General features: G+C 43.8%; 1 protein-coding gene and 1 pseudogene across 3 annotated transcripts; both read left to right on the forward strand.

Moving 5' to 3' along the window:
* LOC131827855 (small ribosomal subunit protein uS8-like) overlaps positions 1-8,694 on the forward strand; it is a 26,215-nt pseudogene extending 17,521 nt beyond the window's left edge.
* Positions 8,659-15,035, forward strand: PENK (proenkephalin). Of its 3 annotated transcripts, none has more exons than XM_059166411.1 (4): positions 8,659-8,761; positions 10,125-10,181; positions 10,720-10,860; positions 14,040-15,035. In XM_059166411.1, exons 2-4 carry the CDS (start codon positions 10,143-10,145, stop codon positions 14,700-14,702), a joined length of 843 nt encoding a protein of 280 aa, XP_059022394.1. In that variant the 5' UTR covers positions 8,659-8,761; positions 10,125-10,142; the 3' UTR covers positions 14,703-15,035. The 3 variants fall into 3 exon arrangements, with proteins under 3 accessions (XP_059022394.1, XP_059022392.1, XP_059022393.1); XM_059166409.1 differs by lacking the exon at positions 8,659-8,761 and adding an exon at positions 9,765-10,040; XM_059166410.1 differs by lacking the exon at positions 8,659-8,761 and having other exon boundaries at positions 10,046-10,181.
* The last annotated feature ends 4,365 nt before the right edge of the window (positions 15,036-19,400 follow it).

Below are 19,400 nucleotides of genomic sequence, written 5' to 3' on the forward strand. Positions count from 1 at the left end.
TTAACTATTAACTTGGTATACAGCAAATAACTAAACATAACAACTAAAACTATAAAACTTCTAGAAGAAAAGAGGAGCGTGTCTTTACTACCTGAGGGTAAACAAAGATTTCTTAGATAAGACACAAATCTTTGGCTCTTCAAAAGACATGGTTAAGAAAATAACAAGACAAACTTGACATTGCAAGAAAACATTTACTATTCACAGAATGTATTTATGATGAAAGATTTATAACCAGAACATAAAAAGAGCTCTGATAACTCAATCATAAAAAATAAACAATCAGGGGCACCTGGGTGGCTCAGTGGGTTAAGCCTCTGCCTTTGGCTCGGGTCATGATCCAAGGGTCCTGAGATTGAGCCCCGCATCGGACTCTCTGCTCAGCTGGGAGCCTGCTTCCCCCTCTCTCTCTGCCTGCCTCTCTATCTACTTTTGTTCGCTCTCTGTCAAATAAATAAATAAAAATCTTTAAAAAAAAATAAAAATAAACAATCAAATAAAAATGGGCAAAGTATTTAGTTGACACATCACAAAAAATATGAATGACCAAAAAGCTCATGAAAAGAAGTTCAACATCATTAAGTCATCAGGGAAGTATGAACTCAATTAGAAGATGCCACTGCATATCCCTTAGAATGGCTAAATTTAAAATTTAAAAATTTAAAAAGGAAAATTTCCTGACTTCAGGACTGTCAGTCCCTGAGAGTGGATACAGGAGCAAAGGCAGATTTGAAGAGAAGATGACTAAAGTAGTTGAACACAGGCCAAGTTAGAGGTGCCTGGAGCACATACAAATTGAGATATGCTCAAGAAGACAGAGGAGGAGCCTGAACTAAAAATAAAGATTTAGGAATAATTGATAGATGAATAAAGGTAAAGTCTTAAAGTAGATGTGTAACCTCAGATAAGACACAGACAAAACCATAGAGAATATCACCATTTAAGAGACAGGTGGAGAAAGAAAAGCCCAGGAGATAGAGTAAGAAGGAACAATGGAAAGGCAAGAAAAAAATTTCAGGGACAATTCCTAGAAAGAGGGCACAGTCAACAGCGTCCAATACTGCAGACACGACAAGTAATATAAGGACTGAAAAGAGTTTCTTGGCTTTTCATCTAAAAAGTTATTGCTGACTTTAACAAGTATGATTTCCCTAGAGTGCTAAGAACAAAATCAAAATGGCAGTGGAATAAGAATTCATAGGAGATGAGGGCGCCTGGGTGGCTCAGTGGTTTAAAGCCTCTGCCTTCAGCTCAGGTCATGATCTCAGGGTCCTGGGATCAAGCCCCACATCGGGCTCTCTGCTCAGCGGGGAGCCTGCTTCCTCCTCTCTCTCTGCCTGCCTCTCTGCCTACTTGTGATCACTGACTGTCAAATAAATAAATAAAATCTTTTAAAAAAAAAAAAAGAATTCATAGGAGATGAGAAAAGGCCAACCATTCTTGTTAAACCATTCTTCAACAATTTTAACTGGGAAGATAAGATAAAGTTAGGAGAGAAGTTGGGCAGAGAGAAGAGTTATTACAGACTTAAGAAAGTGCTCTTTTATCTTTTATTTTTTTAAAGATTTGTTTATTTATTTTAAAGAGAGAAAAAGAGTGGGAGTGGGCAGTGAGAGAGAGAGAGGGAGAGAATCTCAAGCAAATTTCCTGATGAACCCAAAGGCTGATGTGGGGCTCAGTCTCACGAAGCTGAGATCATGACCTAAGATGAAATCAAAAGTCAGATGCTTAACTGACTGAGCCACCCAGCTGCCCCAAGAAAGTGCTCTTTTAAACACAAGAGAGAAAACAAGCAAGTTTTTATGCTTAGAAATGCAATATGAGGGTAAAGAAACAGTTGAGAGGCAAAGACTAACAGTACATTGGAGAAAGGAGTAGTCAACGAAACAAGCTTCCTTAAGGGTTTGGCAAGATGTCCTGCGCAAAATCAGACACACTGGAAGTGAAAGAAGCAAATCGATTTGAAGGTCATACAGCAAGGAGCTGAAGAACTTGTCCTAAGTGAGTGTCCATTAACTAATGAATGAGTGTGTGTCATCCTCTAGGGGACAACAATGGGTTGGGCAAGTGATAGTGATGATCCCAACATGCTCACCTTCTGTCTGATTCCCACATGTTGTCTGGGGTATGTGAAGTTAAAAAACAAACACACTATACTTGAAGAACAAAAAAAATTCTTCTCACCACATCTCTGCACAAGTCTTCTTGGAGGCATCTAGCTCCCTGTGGGAGTGGACATTGCAGAACCAAGGCGGCATATAGAAGTCAATGCTCCCTGTGTCACACTACCCTGAGTGACCAGCAGCTTTCCCAAAGACAACCACGCCCACCAACTCATGTGGCTGATCAGTCCCCTTCCTTCCTCCTCACTCCCGCTTCCCCTGACCCACACTACCAGAGACTTCTCAAGGCAGATCAATTCCACAGTCACACCACATTGCACCCTGATGGCTATCTTCACTGACGGGCTCCCTCCTGTCTCTCTGCCTTGTCCTAGGATTCTCTCTCCTATCTTCTCCACTTGTTCCAACTCTGCCCTCCTTTGAAGCCTCCAAGTGCCCTAGGCCAAGCACTTCTATTGCATCTTACCTCCTCCCCTAATTTGCTCAGCTACACATAGAAATGTTGGAGATTAATGTTACACAATATATGCCAAATAAAATAACAATTGCTAAGACTGTGCTATCCACAAGTCATCTTTTCCAGCAATATCTTTTTACAATTTTATGAAGCAGTTTGCTACCTACAGCTATAATAAATTGCTCTATCATTGCAATTTTTAATTTGGAGCACTGGATCCAGGTAGATAAAACCCGTTTCCTTCAGCCATTATCAAAATACTCACTTGCTTTCTATTATTTGAACATGGCACTAAGGCAAACAAATCACAGCTTTGAAAATGAGAAGCCAAAAACATGACAATCCAGGAACTGAGAAAAAACATTTTGCTTCATAAATTCACACAACACAATAAAAATAGTCATTAATATAAATGCAATACCTAACACGGTATGTATGTTAGTTTTTCACTTAATCCATGTGATAAATGTACATCTCTACTGTACAGATAAGAAAAATGAGGTTTAGAAATTCACTTTCATTTCAATTAATTTCAAGAAATTCACATTAATTTCAATACATTCAGTTGATAGCAGGACAAAAATTAAAATGAGCATTTTCTGATCTTTAATTCTTAATAGAAATGTAACTGCTTTTCTTCATAAGATCTTACAGTGTGTTAGTTTCTAGGATATCTGCTAAGATATTCATTGGGTCTAATCTTCCAATAAATGTATTATCAGATAAGAGCTTTAGAGTTGGAAAAAGGTATACATTTCAACCTTATTGTTCTATTACGTCATTTTGTGCCAAGCAAGACCACCATCTCTAGACGGATTTTTCATGAGCATGTTTAAAAAAAATTTCTGAGTTCTAATATCTATAGAAAACAAAGTACATACTAAAAGAATGATAGAGTTAGAAGTGAATGTCTGAAGGGTTTTTGCTAGGTCCTTATATAATTTTACGGCAACATTTTAAATTGTTGAGCCCATCCCATGAACATGGGAGCCATGGAAGATATAAGTACAATTGTACTTGTACAAGTAAGTACAAACACAATTGTTTTAAAAACAATTTTACTGTGTATCCATACACAGCTCTGTGCTGTGGATCATATGCAAAGGAATTCCCTCAAGAATTCCAGGTAAACTGGAGCATGTGCATTTATTCTAGGGATTTGCTGTTGCTCAAAACCTATTTAAAATTTCTCCTTTAGCACTGCCTCAATTGTGGAAATTGTTTCCTTGGTGGATGTTTTCATGCAGTGATTCAATTAATATTTTTTGCCTTCTCTGCAGGTCCTGCAGGTGGGAAATGTGATTTGATTTTGTAAACAACCAAAAACAAGTCAAAGTCAGGTTATTAAATAAGGTTTAAGTCCAAAGGGGCAATATTATTTTCTAACACGACTAGTTCTCTGGTGTGGCTGTCAAATTTCTTCAAGACAATTCCAAAAATCACTTTTAAAAAATACAAGCTGCTCGACTGATGAATGGATGAAGAAGATGTGGCATACACGCACAATGGAATACTACTCAGCCATCAGAAGGAATGAAATCTTGCCATAGGCAACGACGTGGATGGAACTGGAATGTATTGTGCTAAGCAAAATAGGTCAGTGTCAGTCACAGAAAGACAAATACACCATATGAATTCACTCATCTATGGAATTTAAGAAGCCAAACAGATGAACATATGGGAGGGGGAAGAAACAGAGAAAAAGAGACAGGGAAACAAACCATATGAGACTCTTAAAGACTGAGAGCAAACTGAGGGTTGATGGAGGGAGGGGTGTGGAGGACTGGGGATAAAGAAGAGCACTTGTGATGATGAGCACTGGGTATTGCACGTAAGTATGAGTCACTGAATTATACTCCTGCAACCAACATTGCATTGTATGGTAACTAACTAGAATTTAAATAGGATTTGAAAAACATTTAAAAATATATAAAGTAAAATAAAATAAAAGTCAAACTACTCAGGAGTCCCTCAAACACCTGAACTTTTTCAGCTTGCCGCCTTTGCACAAACTTATAACTTCCCAAATAGGTTGCCATCAATGACTTGAATGCCAGGAGATACTCCTGTCTTCCATCTGTGGGGCAGCCGGGCAAGACATGAGGCTTTCAGAGTCCTCAGGATGGTTACCTCAGACTGAGCACAGCTCATCTCTGGCTCCTCTTTTTTTTTTTTTTTTTTAAAGATTTTATTTATTTATTTATTTGACAGACAGAGATCACAAGTAGGCAGAGAGGCAGGCAGAGAGAGAGGAGGAAGCAGGCTCCCTGATGAGCAGAGAGCCCGATGCGGGGCTGGATCCCAGGACCGGAGATCATGACCTGAGCCGAAGGCAGAGGCTTTAACCCACTGAGCCACCCAGGCGCCCCCATCTCTGGCTCCTCTTAAGATCTGATTTGGGCTGAGTCTGACAGCATGCCCAACCCAGCCCAGAACCAGAAAGCCAGATGAGTGACAATCAGAACTCACAGCAACACTGCAGCATGGTGTGGTTGGCAAGAGAATGTTCTAGCACATGGACATTACTGAGCAGCCAGTATACAGTACACGCCACTTCTGTTGGACAAGGGGACATGGAGGTCCTGGAGGGGTAGTTTCCCTGTGCCCAGTGCGCATGGTGTCACAACCCAAAGGGAAGCTGGTCAGGAGCAAGAAGGGGGCGATGAGCTAATCAGGGGTCCTAGAAGCAAAAGCCAGACTACAGCCCCAAATCTCTATCTTCAAAATATGGGGAAATTATTTCTCTGTGGAGGATGTGAGTTAATTCTTACAAACTGGCTGCATGGGATTGGTTGTATGATCTGTGAATTAGAGGATCACCATTATTTTTTAAACACATGATATGAAAAGCCTGAATTTGAAATATTTTTGTATTAGCAAAAGAAATGGACGATATTTGTCAGTGAAAACAGGGAAATGTCATTAGACTCTTTACTTTTGTTAGAAATTTTATAAGGAGCAGGGCACCTGGGTGGCTCAGTGGGTTAAAGCCTCTGCCTTCTGCTCAGGTCATGATCCCAGGGTTCTGGGATTGAGCCCCACATCGGGCTTTCTGCACAGCAGGGAGGCTGCTTCCCCCTCTCTCTCTCTGCCTGTCTCTCTGCCTACTTGTGATATGTCTGTCAAATAAATAAATAAATAAAATCTTTTAAAAAAAGAAGAAATTTTATAAGGAGCATACGAATAACTTCTTACCAATAGTAACTAATAAGAACCTGAAGATCATTCCAATCAAGTGGTCAATCACCCTAATTCAGTGGTTATTTGTAGCTTCACTCATGGTGGGGATAGCTAGATATGTTTATGTGATGGAATATAAAGTTGAAATACCACCTAATGACATAATCTAGCCCAAAATATATTTAATTTGAATCTATCAAGACTTAAGATATATATTCCAGTTTCTAGAAAATGCAGGAGATAGAGGAACAAGATAAATGACATCACAGTAAGTAATTAAACGAGAGATTGTGTTTTCCATTTATTAGGTTTAAGTGTTTTTCATTAACATTTTTTAATGTTCTCTGTTAAGACCCTGTGCCTCTTTTGTAAGATTTATTCTAAAAATAGTCTATACCTTATTAACATTAAAAAACATAACTTGCTTAAAATTAAGTTGTCTGTTCCTTATTAGAGTAAGAAATAAAATTAAGATTCAGATCCCTGGGGGGAGGGGGCGGGGGAGAAAACATTTATATATTGGTTGGATCCTGAACTCTATCTTCTTGGAATCTAAAGAGTCATCATCTAACTTGTTTTATTGATGCTTAATACTTAAATTTATTTTTTCCTGTCTGAGACCTGAAAGCTTACCTTAGGAATTCTATTTCAATTCCAAGTTTACACATATGTATACATTATGCTTGATGTGCTGAGTTTAGCTCCCCTTCCCTGCTATTTTTATTATTGTTTGCCCCTCTCCCCCTTGTCTTTCTCCAAAACAGTGGCATATTATCTATTATTTAGACTTACTCATGAGCAAGTATGTATCAGTTCACTTTTCTTCTGAAGGGTTTATTTTGTTTCCTAGATTTTTGAGAATGAGAATGTACCAGCACTCATTTTCCCTGAAGTGGGGATTTATCACACCCTAAAAGCATCTTCTTCCAACCAACCCCACTTACCACCTCTCTGTGACCTATGTCCTGAGCCAGGCTGAAGAATTCCTTAACAGGATCCTTCATGATAATGTGCCTAACTCACAGAATCCTAGCTTTCAAAGCAGGTACTTTAGATTGTAACAGAAATCAGGCTAGTTTACCCTGCCTCTGACATGACTCCAAACATCTGAAATGTTAGAACGTGGTGCTTTTATGCTGAAACATTGCACAATCCCCTGAGTGCAGAGTGTAGAACTGCTGTGGTCCCACTACTGATATGTTAGGGATTGGGGCAGAGGGATAGCAAGTTCCATAATAAAGTTTCTTATCTGGGTGGGGGGAAGGGGTCACAAGGGGAAAAACAGGCACCGGAAGGACATCCTTCAAACTAGGCATCTTCCATCCTGAAAATGATGAAAGAAGACATTGCAAGGGATTTTTAAATCCCTCCTACAGCTCCCAGAGCACCCCTCATCACCAAAGTTTTAAAATCACCTTTTTATGGTCTCTGGAGTAAATCCCTTTCATCTAAAGTTTGGGACCTTAGGATCAGAAGAAGGAGTGGTCTTGATCCTGACATGGATATCAGAATTCTCTGGGTTAAAGGCCTGAAGAGAAGGTTCTCTTCCCTTTTCTGAAGTCTGATTTCTAGAGCAGGCTTTTCTCAGAAGGTAATTGCAATATCTAAGAGTTTGGAATAAATAGTTACAGGATCAGGAAAGAAAGGTAAATTCCATGCAACCCACTACCCCCATTCAAATAGAGAGATATGAATACACAAATGCATGCCATTTAGTCTCCGGGGTAGATGGGGAAGAGAACGGAAGAGATCATTCCTGGAGCATGCAAACAATGCTGTTCCCTCATATCTTCCAACAGTCAGGCAGCACACAGCACCCACTGTGTCCCAAACACTGGCTGGGTACTGGGACACTAAGTGCCCTTGAACTCCTCCTGGGGGAAGCCCTCTTTTTCCCCTTCTCTTTTCTCTCCTTTCTGACATTTAAAAATCTGCATTTAAAAATCTGCAGATTCACCAGGAGAAAGGAACTCAGAGCAGACATTGGTTTTTCCAACAGAAACAAAGCAGACCTGAGGTAGATGCCAGGAAGGAGGCCTACCAGAAAGGTATGGCAGAACCTGGTTTTGCCACTGTCTGGGCTGGTCACTTGGATGTCACTCGGACGCTCGGGACCTCACTTTTCCCACCTATAAAATTAGGGTTGGGATAAATGATTCCTAAAACACCTTTGAACCTTAAGGAGACTTTCCATGTCTGGCACTGCATATCCTAAGGAAGCCACACGTGGTGCGATCATTACACACACACACACACACACACACACACACACACGTCTCAGTCTCTCGTCCTGATTGTGTATTTAAAGTTCTCCCGTGATGCCAGGCATGCCGGTGCCCATATAGCAAGATTTCTTTCCTTTGGGGTAGGATTTGTTCTTGCACTCCTTTTGCACGGGGTACTGCAGTGTAGTCCGCTGCCTTTACAAAGCGCAGGCTACTGGAAGAAATCTCATTCACAGATGTAAGCTCTCCTCTCCGTTGCAGAGAGGGTTAAGTGGCCCGAGACGATACCACGAAGCCCACTCCGGTGAAATGCCTAAAATGTCCCAAGGGCACATTGTGTTTTTCTGGCAAGATGTCAGTGCCGGCTTCTTAGTTAGGGCTAGGCACCCCAGAGCTCCCCTTTCCAGGACCCCGGCTGCAGAGTTCCCCCTGCCCAGAAGGCCGGCCGTGCACCATTGCAGCTCTGCGGTCACTTGGGGTGCGGGTGCCCAGCAGGCAGAGACCCCCTTCTCTGCTCTCCCAGACCTATGCAGGAGAGCGCTGCCCTCTAGCGACCAAAATGGGAGATGCAGCGCGGCCTGAGCCTCAGAGAGCGCTGAGGCTGCTGGTACCTGCGAAGGCTGAGGTTGTGGCGGGTTCTTGCCGAGAGCGCCTGTGGCGGGGAAAGACCCGAGCTCTCCCGGTGCATGGGCTCTGGGACGGTTTGTGATTTCCCTTTTAGGGCCAGGATGGATTGAGAAACACACGGGTAGATAAATAAACAAGATGTATGACGGGTAAGTGATAGACAAACCGAAAGGTAGGTGGATGACAGATGATCGATGATTCGATGCCCCTTTGCCAGAACTTTCTACATGCCAGACACAGGCTAAAGGCTTTCTCCCATTATTTCATTTGCGTCTTTCTGGATTCTTAGGAATGACTTAACTCCCTCTTGCTCCTATTTGCCAAGTGAGAGAACTGAGGCCTTACCCAGGTAAATAACTTGCACCTTGGCAATCTTTCGCTGAGCTAGGAAGCGGCGGAGTGGGTCTCAATCTACAGCCCCAGACCCCACGGTTGTCTCTTGGCTCTCTCCTTGCCAAAAGCATGTGCGCCCCCAAGTCCCAGGTGGCCAGTGTACCGCGTCCCTTGCGTCTCCCTCGCCACTACAGTCCTGGCACGCTGACAACACACCCGTCCTGCACCCCCTCTCACTCATCAAACACCCCCAGGACATCCTAGGCATCGCGCTTGAGGCAGAATGTCCTCGACTTGGAAGCCCGCCTAGGGAGCAAAGACGGGTCTCCTGCCGCGGGGGCTGAAGCGTTTCTAGGAGGAACGCTGTTCGCGTCGACGCTTGGCAAGGGGTCTCACTAACGTGCAAGGGGAAACTCAGTCCCAAGATTTTAAGATTCCCGATAAGTTTCGATCCCCCCCCCCCCCTTTAACCCTTAACTGAGGGCCTGCGATGTACCGGACGCTGACGCGGCAGCAGGGAACTGGGAATCCGATGCGGGCGGAAAGACCGGTGGATAAATGACATTCGGGACGGCCTTACTTGGCACGTCCCGCGACCACCCACCGCCCCAGGAGGAGGCGGAGAAAGGGCAGGTTCACTAGCCCGAAGGGTCTCCAGCACATTACAGAAATTTAAGTCCATCCACCTGCCCCTCCTAACGCCTCCACCTTGGCTATCTCCCTGGAGTCCGCACCCCCAGGGAGTGCAATTTCAGTGACCTTACTGGGGGGGAAAGGAGGGGATACTTGATGTCATCCTACTCTCTCCCCACATGTCCTAACTGCCTCGGTGTGTCACCCAGACGCTAGCTGAGCCACCCTGCGCCCCCCATCCCCGGCCCGCGCGCGGGTGTTGGGACGGACCCCTCCCACGAGGGCGTCGGCGCGGGGCTGGCGTAGGGCCTGCGTCAGCTGCAGCCCGCTGGCGATTGGGGCGCGCTCGCCTCCTTGGCTTGGGGGCTAATTATAAAGTGGCTCGGGCAGCCACCAGCCCCGGGACAGCGAGGCCAGTCGAGGCAGGCGCTCCGAGCCCTGCAAACGCAGAGGACCGCGACGGTGAGGCCCCTGTCTGCCCGCGCACCCTGTCGCTTCGACCCGACGCCCGCCCGGCTCACACCTGCCTTCTTCTCTCCCTTCCAGAGCAGTGCTTGGGACCCGATGTCTCCGACCAGCCTGCGCCATCCGATCGCCGTCAACGTGAGTGAAGTCCAAATCGCGCCTTTGCTGTGTGCGTTTGGGGCCGTCCGCCTGCTCGGTTGTTTTTTGTTTGTTTGTTTGGTTGGTTGGTTGGTTGGTTTTTTGTTTTATTTTTTAAGTTTTTCCCCCCCTCCGGCGTTTCATTCATTGCATGGGGTACCCCAACTTTCTTCTGGTCTCTGTTTGTGACCCGGGTGAAAGCCTTCCCCCCCGCAAGGCTCCCGTTCTCTCTTGCATTTGGTCTTCGCATTCGGGTATTCTCTCCAGAATCCTTCTGAGGCAGTGGAAGTCCAGAAAGAGAGCCGAGCTCCCGGGCATCCCCGTGTTCGGGATGGCAATGTCAACCTGGAAACCGCGAGGCGATCTGCCTCTGGGCTTCCAAGAGCGGCGTCGGCCGGGCGGACAGGGGCTCAGGAAAGAGCATCCCTGGGACTTCTTGCTCAAAACCCCCAGCTGGGACTGCCCCAGCGAGAGGTCCCTCGGAGGGACCCGCTTTGCGGCCGGCACGCTCGGAGTTCACGTCCCTTTCTCCCTGCAGCCCATGGCGCCGTTCCTGAGACTCTGCACTTGGCTGCTGGCGCTCGGCCCGGGGCTCCTGGCGACCGTGAGGGCGGAATGCAGCCAGGACTGCGCGACGTGCAGCTACCGCCTGGCGCGCCCGACCGACATCAACCCCCTGGTGAGTGCAGCCGCGGTGGGTGGGCTGGTAGCGGAGTCAGTCCGCACACAGCCCGGCCTGAGGCCGCAGGGCGCACTGTCTGGACTAACATCGATCCCGCCGCCGCCGCGGCGACGATCTCTGGTGACGCAAGTGTCCCGCTGTTCCCCGAACGCCGACGAAAGTCCCGCTCTAGCTTTCAGCTTGGGGACCCGCGACCATCTAGGGACGACTGAGGGCGGCAGTATTGCCGCACAGACCAAGTTCGTTTTAACCCTGGGAACGCAGGAGCCCGGAGATATGCTCTCTTTGGCATCTTGGAGAGCACTAGGTTGTCGCCTCACCTGTCCCAAGGAAGACGCTCTATCACCCCAGTTCCTAACATATCTCACCAAGGGCCCCTTCCACACAATCTTTCCTCCCATCTTTCCTGCAAATAATGTCATTTTTTTATTAGTGACATTTCGTTATCTTTCTTTGGATTTCATTTCTCTAGCACTTTCATCCTTAGATCCTTCAAGCCCTTCCCCTCACCTTTGGATAGGAGAGAGCAAAAGATTGGGATCCGGGGGGAAGGGGGAGGGGGGAGGAGCAGTAGACCGGAGAGAAAGAGATCAGCACCTCTTACAGGCAAGTGACACTGGAATTCAACTTCTGTCTTATCTTGGATGTACTTTTGTAATAGCAACTAAGACAACAATTTAATTTGGCTACGAAATAGGCACAGGAGAAGTGGCCAGGTCCAAAGAGGTGACAACAGTGAAAAGATAAACTACATGACCTGAGATGGGGGTGGGAGGAGGGAAAGCTGAGAACAAAAAGAATATTCATTCTGATCAGAGTCCTGCTCTTGAATCACCCCTGAAACAGAATCAGAATCTCTGCATTTGGGACCCCAGGAAGTTTCATTTTAACTCACTCCTCCAACAATTCCTTCGCACTGTCTTCTCAATTTGTTGAAATTGTGTGATGACTTAAAAGGGTCAATGGAGAATAATGTATTAATCCAAGGAGTTAAGCTCCTCATTTGAGCCTTTGAAGAAATTTTGTGATGTAGATGCATAAAATGGGGATGAAAATTAAGGAAAGAATTCCACAAAAGCCAAAGCATACATCCCAGGTTAAATGTTTGCTTGTTTCATTTGAGTTACCTGATCTAACTTCATTCCATTTGTGCAGGTACTAACATGGCCCTAAAGAGAAGACACACAGTAGGGTTTTATATTTAAAGTATGGTGATGAAATGTTGCAACTTAAATAGGGGTAACAATCCCCTTCATGTATCTTTTGTCTTTCTGATTTGTTTAGCTGACTGTCTTTTTATTGGGGCTTACATGTAGAGTTGTTATTTTCTCTATGACTAAAGGCTTTGTTAATGACTATGTTGCTGGTATTATAGCAGTTCTGGAATTTCAGCTCAGATGCAGAAGACATGAGAAATGAGGCCGCCTAACTCAAACTATGTAGAATGAATGTAACTAATATTGACCTCTACCACCTGAAAGACACCTGTGCTTAGTTCTCTGGTGGATGAAAAGCTAAGCAGGCATGCCATGATTGATGTTCAAATTGAATTTGCTCTCTGATATGATCTTGACCACAGAACACAGAGTGTGATAAATACTATCAAAAAAATGCATAGACTTATACAGGAGCTTATAAGTTAACTTGACTTGTTTAGTTTTATTCTGTTTATTTGCCATTATTTCTTTTTGAAGGAATCCCAACTTATTAAAAAGCCTCCTGGTAATAGTACACAAAATATTCAATGGTAATTTTTGGCAAGGAAATCATTTACATTTCATTTTAGAATGTAAATGTGATTGACACCTGAAGATCTCACATTTTTAACAATGTTTTTATTTCTTAGATATCAAGAATAACATGGGATCATTTTAACTGCATCACTGCATCATCTTTAGATGTTTATACATGCATACATTTAATTTTCTTAGACACAAAGCCTAAATAATTATTAAGAGCTGATTAAAATACCCTAAGGAGTTTTGTTGTGATCATAAATTGCTTTCTTGCATTGGGAAAATATTATGTGTGTATCTTATATAAATTAATATACCAATATATTTTTAAATATCAAGAAAGGACCTCATTTTTCTAAATCAAGTGTCTGTAACCTGCGTTCTATAAGTATACTTCAAGTGGCTATCAAAAGCCTGAAATGTCCAGAAATATTATATAAATTTTATAAATACTCATGTAATATTAGTTCTCTTTTTATCATACCCAAGTGATCTGTCAAATAGAAGAGAATCTTAACAAGATTATTAGAACATACAGCCTAAATTCTACAATGATTAGAATTTGTTATATAATAAAAAGAAGAAATTATATACAGATCATTTCTTATTCCCATTTTGTCAAATAATATGATTTCCATTGGGAAAAATTAAAAACTTTTTGTACACCAAAAATATGTGAACATTTGCATATGATAATTTCATATCAGAGCTCATCATTACAAACATTTGGTTCAAGGTGATTAAATCTGTTTTAATCTGTTTTCAATCAAAGGAAGGAGCAAAGCATCTCTCTATTCAGCAAATCAGTACGTCATAATCCAAATAATTCACAGGACTTAAACTGAGTTTTAGAATGTCTTTCTTTTCCAATTTACTTTGAAATTGTTGTTTTTCTTTAAAGAATGGAAGTGTTTGCAAGAATACTCGATGCCATTCCAGGTAGAATAGTAACATAAGAAAGTAAACAAACCTTATATTATTAATATTGACTGTATCAGTAAGACAAGAAGATAAAAGGGATCTGGGGATGATATCCCTAATTAGATAAAGAGAAATTTCTCCCTCTTGGGTAGAAAAGGTTCAAACAAAATGCGATCAACAGTGGAAAATTATCCAGTGAAATCAGATTGCGCCTGCAGCCAATCTAGGTTAAAACTAGGTGGGAAAAGTCTTTTACATTATTGAAATGGCACGGCAGATGCAATCTGTTAAAATTCAAAGAAAAAAATCCTAACTTGATTCAATTAATTACCCACAGTGATTCCGTTGTCCTTTGATTTGTCTGTTCCTTATATTGAAAAGTTGTCCTAAGAAAAGGGTAATTACTTTATTATATGAGACTTTCCATATCACAGCACACATGCTGCGGTTCACAAAAACGTGCTTACCTAATGAAATCAGAAAAGCCTCTTGCTCTCACTAAATGGAATTATTTTCCAGGCTTGCACCCTGGAATGTGAAGGGAAGCTGCCCTCTCTCAAAACCTGGGAAACCTGCAAGGAGCTCCTGCAGCTGTCCAAGCTGGAGCTTCCCCAGGATGGCCCCGCTGCCCTCAGAGAGAGCAGCAAGCCCGAGGAGAATCACGTGCTGGCCAAAAAGTACGGGGGCTTCATGAAAAGGTATGGCGGCTTCATGAAGAAGATGGACGAGCTTTATCCTCAGGAGCAGGAAGAAGAGGCCAATGGAGGGGAAATCCTGGCCAAGAGATACGGGGGCTTCATGAAGAAGGACGCGGAGGAGGAGGACGCCCTGGCCAACTCCTCAGACCTGCTCAAAGAGCTGCTGGGAACCGGGGAGAACCGAGAAAGCAGCCCCCACTCAGAGTTTGGTGAGGATGAAGAAGTGAGCAAGAGATACGGGGGCTTCATGAGAGCCTTAAAGCGGAGCCCGCAACTGGAAGAAGATGCCAAAGAGCTTCAGAAGCGTTACGGGGGCTTCATGAGGAGAGTCGGTCGCCCGGAGTGGTGGATGGACTACCAGAAGAGGTACGGGGGCTTCCTCAAGCGCTTTGCCGACTCTCTGCCCTCTGAAGAAGAAGGGGAAAGCTACTCCAAAGAAGTTCCTGAGATGGAGAAAAGATATGGAGGATTTATGAGATTTTAACCCCTTGGCAGCCAGCGGCCCCAGGCCCCAGCAAGCCTTCCTCTCCCTCTCCCCTCCACCCCTCCCTGCCCCAGGTCAATAGTGTCTTATTATCTGCATTGCTTGCATTGTAGAGTTGCCTTTATTGTCTGGATAACTAACTATACAACCTGAAGGTGCTCCCTTCAGGTTCTGTGTTCGCTTGACAGTGTTTATGCTCAGTATCGGTCTATTGCAGCTGTGTCGTTTTCATGCTACAATCGCTATCGTTCCCTTGTCCTTTATTTTTAACAAAACCCCAATAAATGCTTAATTGTAAATAGAGACAATAAACCCATTACCCCAGCTGCATGACATTCTTGTAAGTTTCTTCTTCTCCGAGGCCCTCGCTGGCTTTCCTGTTCCCACGGTCAATCCTAAAGTTGAAGATACTGAAGCCCTCTGCTCTGGGCAGAGTCATCACTGGCATCCTTCACTTCCAACAGCTGAGGCTGCAAAAGCATTTTTCATTTAATTCCTTATAAGTCCTAGATGAGTGAACACTTGGAGCAAAGTACAGTGTATTTCCACTCTTCTTTCTGGAAATCAGATACAGGAAGAAAAACTAAAGCCTAATAAAGAAACTATGCCCTCATACAGAAGGAAATCTGTACTTACATCCAGAGGTACATGTCTGTTTTCTTCAGCAAAGTATTTTACAAGTTAGTAAGAAACGAAAGATAATTTAGCCCCATTTCACAAATGCAGATGAAGCCCAGAGAGGTTAAATTGCTGAACCAAGGTTGCCCAGCAGTTGAAGGATAGAAATAGAATGAAGACCCCAAACTTCTTCTTGTTCCTGAGCAATGTCCTTTATACTCCCACTCCCAGTCTCTCACTCAGATCACTAGCAAGAGTTAGAAGAACTCGGGACCATATCTCGTTCACTAGTGTATATCCTTACACCCCCATGAATGGTGGGTTCTCCAGTATCTGACAAACGGACATATGAGTGAATAAAAGAATGAAGGAATTTGCTGATCAGATTACTGGAAAAGATATTATAGATGTTTTAGAAAGCAAATTATCACACAAAGATGCTTTTGGCTACTTCATATTAATTAAACCACTTGGGGCAACATTCAGGAACAACAACCAAAAAAGTAACATGTCCTCCTTTTTCTAATAGAAACCACCTGCAGCTAAACTCCCATCCACTAGGTCATTTCTCCAGAACCCTCCGCTATTCTCTCTTTTGGTGTGCTTCCCCCCAAATTCAGAGTTTAGCAACTCAGAAAAATAGAGGAAGGGTCTTTGTCCTGCAGTCCAGCAGTGTGCAAGCCTGTGTGTTCCATTCTGATGAGGCAGCTCCTCTGTCCTGGGCAGTCTGTCCCACTAAGTCCAGCCCTACTGAGGTTCCCGGGACAGCAAACATGGCTGTGCACTATTAGAAGACTCTTCTCCTGATCTGTGCAAGAGGTATTAGTCAGTACCCCTCAGAGCCACACCACAGACTATCTTCCTGATCCCTGGAAAACTAACTTTTTCTTCCAGGTGAGAGCCTTCTCCTTTTGACCTAGACTTGGGAGTAATGGAAGTGTTTGAAGCAAATCAGGAGAAAGGTGATAAAGAGCAGCTGGCTCTAGGAAACCAGTGTCATGACTCTAGGAAACCAGTGTCATGAACAATAAGGAGTGGTAAGTCTGTAGCACTCTGGAGGTACTAGGTCTCCACTCAGCCTTAGCCAATTGTTTCCCTGGGAAATGCCAAGACCATATAGCCAAACTTTTCCAAAGAAACCTAAAACCCAAATTTTTGAAGTAATAGCCCAAGTTTTTAATTTGGGTCATTAATTCCATTTAAAACCGTGTGGACCAAATAAAACCCATCTGCGGGTCAGATTGGAGAAACATGGGGCTAGTCTTTTGAGAAAAAAAAAAAGTCATTTAATTCTCTCCCCTAGAGCAAAGGATTCCCAAAGCTTGGAAACAGGAATCCAACCTATGCGCTAGAGATGGCAAGAGTAAAATGTCCTTCTCCCTCCGTGTTAAGAAAATAACATAGTTATTGTAATAATACAATGTGTATCCATACGTATAAACACCTCATACAATAGGGTTTGAGAAAAATCACAATTTTCACAATCAAATGAACACAGTATTTTTCAAACAAAGAACAGTTCTTTAAGTAGGAGCCCCTTCTTTTGCATTTTGGGGTAGTGTGTAGATCAGACAAAAACTCTCAGAGTGGTTAACAGACCTGTCACCTCTTTTGCCACCTGTTACCTTGGCTAAGGGGCCAGCAATGCCTGGGGCAGGACAGTATGACTCACTCTTGTATTTCTTCCCTCTCCTCATGACTAGTGGAATATGAAGAATCTAGAGCATGTGCTACAAATGGTTAGGGAGGACGAGAACAGAGAAGAAGGAGGGGAAACAGGAAAAGAAGAAAGAAAGAGGAAAAGCTGGTCAGCCGTGAGGACACCTTCTCTCTGGCTGCCTATGGGGCTGCCTGCTCCAGCATGAAAGATCAAATGAAGCTGAGAGCCTCACAGTAAGTATCACAGTTGTCCAAGAAATATGACTCGAGGGGTGCTCTACAGGTCTTCTTGTGTACCCAAATATCTCTCACATTGTCTGGTCTGCTGTCTGAAATCCATCATTAGAATTTTGTGCTTTAACCCTTAAAGGCTTTGATTTTCAAGAATGTCCTAATTAAGGATGCCTGGGTGGCTCAGCTGGTTAAGCATCTGCCTTCGGCTGAGGTTCCTTGCTCAGTGGGGAGTCTGCTTCTCCCTCTCCCTCAGCCTGCTGCTTCCCTTGCTTGCATTCGCTCTCTCTCTCTCTCTCTCTCTCTGCCAAATAAATAAAGATCTTTTAAAAAAAAAAATGTACTAATTAGATTCCCAGCAGCCTCTGCCTGAGTCATGAGGGATGTGTTTTAAATGCAGAGAACTGTGGATGGTGAACTAATAACTCGGAAAACTGTGACTGTCGACTTCAATGTGCGCTCAGCACAGATGTTCAGGGGTCCGGAAACATGGGAGAGACTAGGGTTAGAACTAGCATAGGACGAGGATTTAGGGTTAGCTAGCCTGATTGCACCTGGAGTTCAAGTGGCGAAACTCTCCAAGCCCTTAGCGTGAAGGGGCACACTCCCTGCAGAGGGCGCTGCTGCTCCATCGTCACCTTTCCTAGCACTCAGCTTTCCCTCCCTCCTCCGCCCCACCCACCTCCCCTGCACCTCCCTCTGCTCACTCCAGGGGCACCAGTTCCACCTGAAGCCTAGTCCTGGTCTGGGTTCCTTCTGAGAGTTGATAGCTCTACGAACTCTGTGCATCAACTCTGACCCAGGCTGCCTAGGTGGAAATTCCAGCTAGCTGTGTGATCTGAAGCTCTTTCCTCATTAGGTGGTTGGGATAACTCCCAGTTCTTATATAGAAATATTGGGCTTTTCCCTACCCCACCCTGCCTCATCCTGGGCTTCTCAGGAATAAGGTGCTCTGTCAGAATGTCGGGGATGGGGAACTCTCTGTGAGCTTTGGTCTGAGGACAGCCTGAGAAAACCCAACAACAGTGTTTTCTCTTCTGAGGTTTGTGTCTCACGGAGCAGGAAGGATTGCAGTGGCCCTTAATACTCATCTTCACTTTCTCAATCTTCTACTACAAACATGGAAAACCTGTGTAATGAGAAAGTTACCCCAAAATCAAAGGCATGAAGAAACTGAGTCTTGAGCTACAGAGGTTTCTTCTTCCTTTTCTTCTTTTTAAAGAATTTTTATTTATTTATTTATTTGACGAGAGAGAGCACAAGCAGGCAGAGTAGCAGGGAGAGGGAGAAGCAGACTCCCCGTTGACCAAGGACTTCCCCCACTCCCTCCCATACTGCGCTGGATCCCAGGAGCCTGAGATCATGACCTGAGCCAAAGGCAGTTGTTTAACCAACTGAGCTATCCAGGAGCCCCCAGAGGTTTCTTCGTAGGAGAAGGTGAAGGAAGAGCATACAGCTTTAATGCTTTGAAACTATAACTACGGTGAATATTTACAGGCTTTTTTCTCGAAGTATACCGAAGTACCCCACGTGAGTCATTTCATTCATTCAATAAATAATACAGTTGACTACATTAAAATTGGTGGAAAAGCATTCCAGACTGAGAGAACAATTAGAGCAACGTCCCAGAATGGGAACATGTGCGTAGGAGAGAGACTTAAGAGGCCTCCAGGGCTCTGGGTTTTAGTAGACTAGATTCAACAGAAAACAATTCATGTTTGAGAGCAGGTAAATGGCAAGATAAGCTGATGTGTTTCAATCTTCCTTGCTGCCAAGTAAAACAACTTTCGTCACTCCCCATTCTCCTGAGAGAAGAATGTACCAATTACATCAATTATATCCATCATCCATTTTTGTCATCCTTTGGCACCCTTCAAAGCATCCTGGTTTATCGGGGTGGAGGGGGGGCAGTTATATAAACTTTCATGTTTTATGATGAAAATATAATGAAGAGATTTTCTTAATCACTTTCTATACCAAGAAACAGCACTTGCAAAGTTCACTCATTGCTTAGAGAGTGGAAAACAAAAAACAAATCATACAGTTATATTAGTGACCAGGAATGCCTGTCTCTGCAGAGAAGGGAGTACCACAATCACTCAGCAGAAGGAACCTGGCAATAACGTGCATAACCATGTCACATGCTTATGATTTTTCTCTTAGGTTTTTTTTTTTAATCAAGTATAACAT

This window comes from Mustela lutreola, chromosome 3, assembly GCF_030435805.1.
Source record: "Mustela lutreola isolate mMusLut2 chromosome 3, mMusLut2.pri, whole genome shotgun sequence".
In the NCBI taxonomy this organism is placed as follows: Eukaryota; Metazoa; Chordata; class Mammalia; order Carnivora; family Mustelidae; genus Mustela; species Mustela lutreola.

Bases quoted from the DNA above. Each gene is read 5' to 3' on its own strand.
- PENK (XM_059166411.1), top strand. From the start codon at position 10,143: ATGTCTCCGACCAGCCTGCGCCATCCGATCGCCGTCAAC. The intron at 10,182-10,719 runs GTGAGTGAAGTC...TTCTCCCTGCAG, and splicing joins GCCATCCGATCGCCGTCAAC to CCCATGGCGCCGTTCCTGAG. The intron at 10,861-14,039 runs GTGAGTGCAGCC...ATTATTTTCCAG, and splicing joins CGACCGACATCAACCCCCTG to GCTTGCACCCTGGAATGTGA.